This window comes from Littorina saxatilis, linkage group LG10 (assembly GCF_037325665.1).
Source record: "Littorina saxatilis isolate snail1 linkage group LG10, US_GU_Lsax_2.0, whole genome shotgun sequence".
Taxonomy (NCBI): domain Eukaryota; kingdom Metazoa; phylum Mollusca; class Gastropoda; order Littorinimorpha; family Littorinidae; genus Littorina; species Littorina saxatilis.
Window position 1 is genome coordinate 34,569,815 of NC_090254.1, and position 2,500 is coordinate 34,572,314.

At 44.8% G+C, this 2,500-nt stretch overlaps 1 protein-coding gene across 2 annotated transcripts in view; it reads right to left on the reverse strand.

The window, feature by feature from the left end:
• LOC138978651 (coiled-coil domain-containing protein 50-like) overlaps positions 1-2,500 on the reverse strand; it is a 9,462-nt gene that overhangs the window by 2,510 nt on the left and 4,452 nt on the right. For both annotated transcript variants that reach the window (XM_070351426.1, XM_070351425.1), the window contains 3 exons: positions 2,271-2,333; positions 700-838; positions 1-152 (listed from right to left, as the gene is read on the reverse strand). The exon at positions 1-152 is cut by the window's left edge and continues 320 nt beyond it. In XM_070351426.1, the coding sequence (XP_070207527.1) occupies positions 1-152; positions 700-838; positions 2,271-2,333 (354 nt within the window). The remainder of the gene's footprint in view (positions 153-699; positions 839-2,270; positions 2,334-2,500) is intronic.

The window sequence follows — 2,500 nt, forward strand, 5'->3', positions numbered from 1 at the left end:
CCTCTTGGAAGCGGGATTGGAGTTCTCGGGCGTATTCTGCATCATCTTCTGGTGCTTTGTTTGGATTTCTTTTCTTTTGTAGAATCGACGCTCGAGTTTCCTCGTGCAGTCTGGCCTGCAATCTGCGAGCGTATACCTCGTCTTGTTCCAGCCTGTTCAAGTAGAAACATAATGTGGTCATGGTGAGTTTGAAATCAAGGCGATTGAGCGACGTGGACAGGAACATATTTACTTCTTAGTGTTGAATACACTTCCATCAGAGTTTAGCAACACAAGTGAGAAAATGAGTGGACTAGATTTAGTGACCATGGGCCTTGCTCTTTACGAGAGAGAGAGAGGGGGGGGGAGGGGGGGTATGCATATAACGTTTATAACGATATTTCCGAAATGACAATCAAAATGATGTTGTATGTGGACACTTTAGAAATCTTAGAATTATGTTCAAGGTGTCAAGTGATTGAAAGATCACTGGAAATTAAATTACCTATCTTAAAAGGGTGGGGGCCGGGGGGGGGGGGATGTAAGCATTCTAAGCTTTAAACAATACAGTACGTACGTGTTCTCCGAAACCAGTGCTTGTGGCATCTGAGTGAAACACACAACATTAATTGCTTAAATTTAGGATGAAATCGTTTGTTCATGTCAATGCTTCTTATTCTCTTTGCTTAGTACATGTATGCAGACAGATGGAGGTCTTACTGTTTCTGAAATTCAGCCATTTGTTGCAGACGTTCCCGTTCTCTGCGGGCCTCCTCTTCCTGTTGGACCGATCTGGCCAATGGCAGGTCGTCTCTCATCACACGGTTTTTGTCGCGATTTACTTTGCAGTGGGTTTCATCTGAACAACAACAACAACAAAAATCGTTGATCCCACGAAAAGTACTGTGTACATGCATGTATGTGTGTACGGTACATTCGGGTCCTATTTCGATATTCAAATCTGAACATCATGTTTTTAGAATTGCATATCCCCCCCTCCCTCCCAAACCATCCCGTTTATGTGTCTGTCTCCGGGCCTCTCTGTCTTTCTGTAGCTTTCTTTCTGTCCCCCGCCCCCCCCCCCCCCCCCCCCCCCCCCCCCCCGCCCCCTCTTCGGTCCTCAAACAGGGCGGCAACCGTGCACGTAAAAATCGACTCGTGCAAGAACACAAGTGTTCGCGGGAGTTTCGTTGACGCAGAAGAAGAAACAGATTAGGTAAACTACGGGGAAGTTTTGATGGGGAATTTATTTCTAAATATATTTTCTTAATCTGTGTGGCTAGTTAATTCATTGACACGATTTTCCTTGGCTCAGTTGGCTTATCAACATTACACCGCAGGGACTGTACAAACACTTCTTTCATTAGCAAGTTTGGGAGCAGACTAAACCGTTTCCCCTTTTTTCCCCTCTACTTCCGAGTTCGAAAAGTGCATGTGAGTGTGGGGTGGAGTTAACAAAAAAAGGGAAAATACCTACATAGTGAGAGACAAGACAGACAGACAGATAGACAGACAGACAGACAGACAGACAGACAGACAGACACTCAGCCACAAAGACAGAGTCACATACTCATAGACACAGACAGACAGACAGACAGACAAACACCCACAGACACCCACAGACATACAGACACACACAGACACACAGACACACAGACACACACACACATACACACACACACTCACACACACACACACACACACACACACACACACACACACACACACAACACACAAAAAGGCAGTATTTTTGAAGATAAAAAATACTGCAAAAAGACATACATTATACTAATGAGTTTAAGCAAGTGTGTGTGTGTGCGTGTGTGCGTGCGTGTGTGTGTGTGTGTGTGTGTGTGTGTGTGTGTGTGTGTGTGTGTGTTCGTGTTCGTGTGTGTGTGTGTGTGTGTGTGTGTTTGTGCATGCTTGCGTGCGTGCGTGCTGTTGCATGCATGCGAGATTCTTAACACCTTGTTATATGAAGTCTTATATCGCGCGCGTATCTCCAGACTCGGACTCAAGGCGCAGGGATCTATTTACCTTGTCTCCCAGGTACGGATATATCCGTACCCACTCATATGGCTCTATCTGACCTGGTACGGATATACCGCTCAGACTGTTAGCTTCTGTCGCTTCAGGCTGTAACGTCCATCTAATGCCTGCACTTCCAGCGTGTTGATACACAGTTACTACACAGTTACTACAATTCTGAGTGACCTGCTGCAGCACAGCTTGTCTCGGCTAAACAAAACTTGGTCAACATAGGTGGGGTAGAAAGTGTTAAACCTACTCACATTCTTGCTTTTGAAGTTTTTTTGCCAGCAGGAAGTCTTCACGAACCAACCATTCCTTTCGGACTGAAAAATAACAACCACAGTGTCAGTTCATTTGCAACAGTTACTACACAGTTACTACAATTCTGAGTGACCTGCTGCAGCAAGCTTGTCTCGGCTAAACAAAACTTGGTCAACATAAACGAACGCAAGTACGTGAGCCTATTTACAATAAATAGTATTTATTTAAA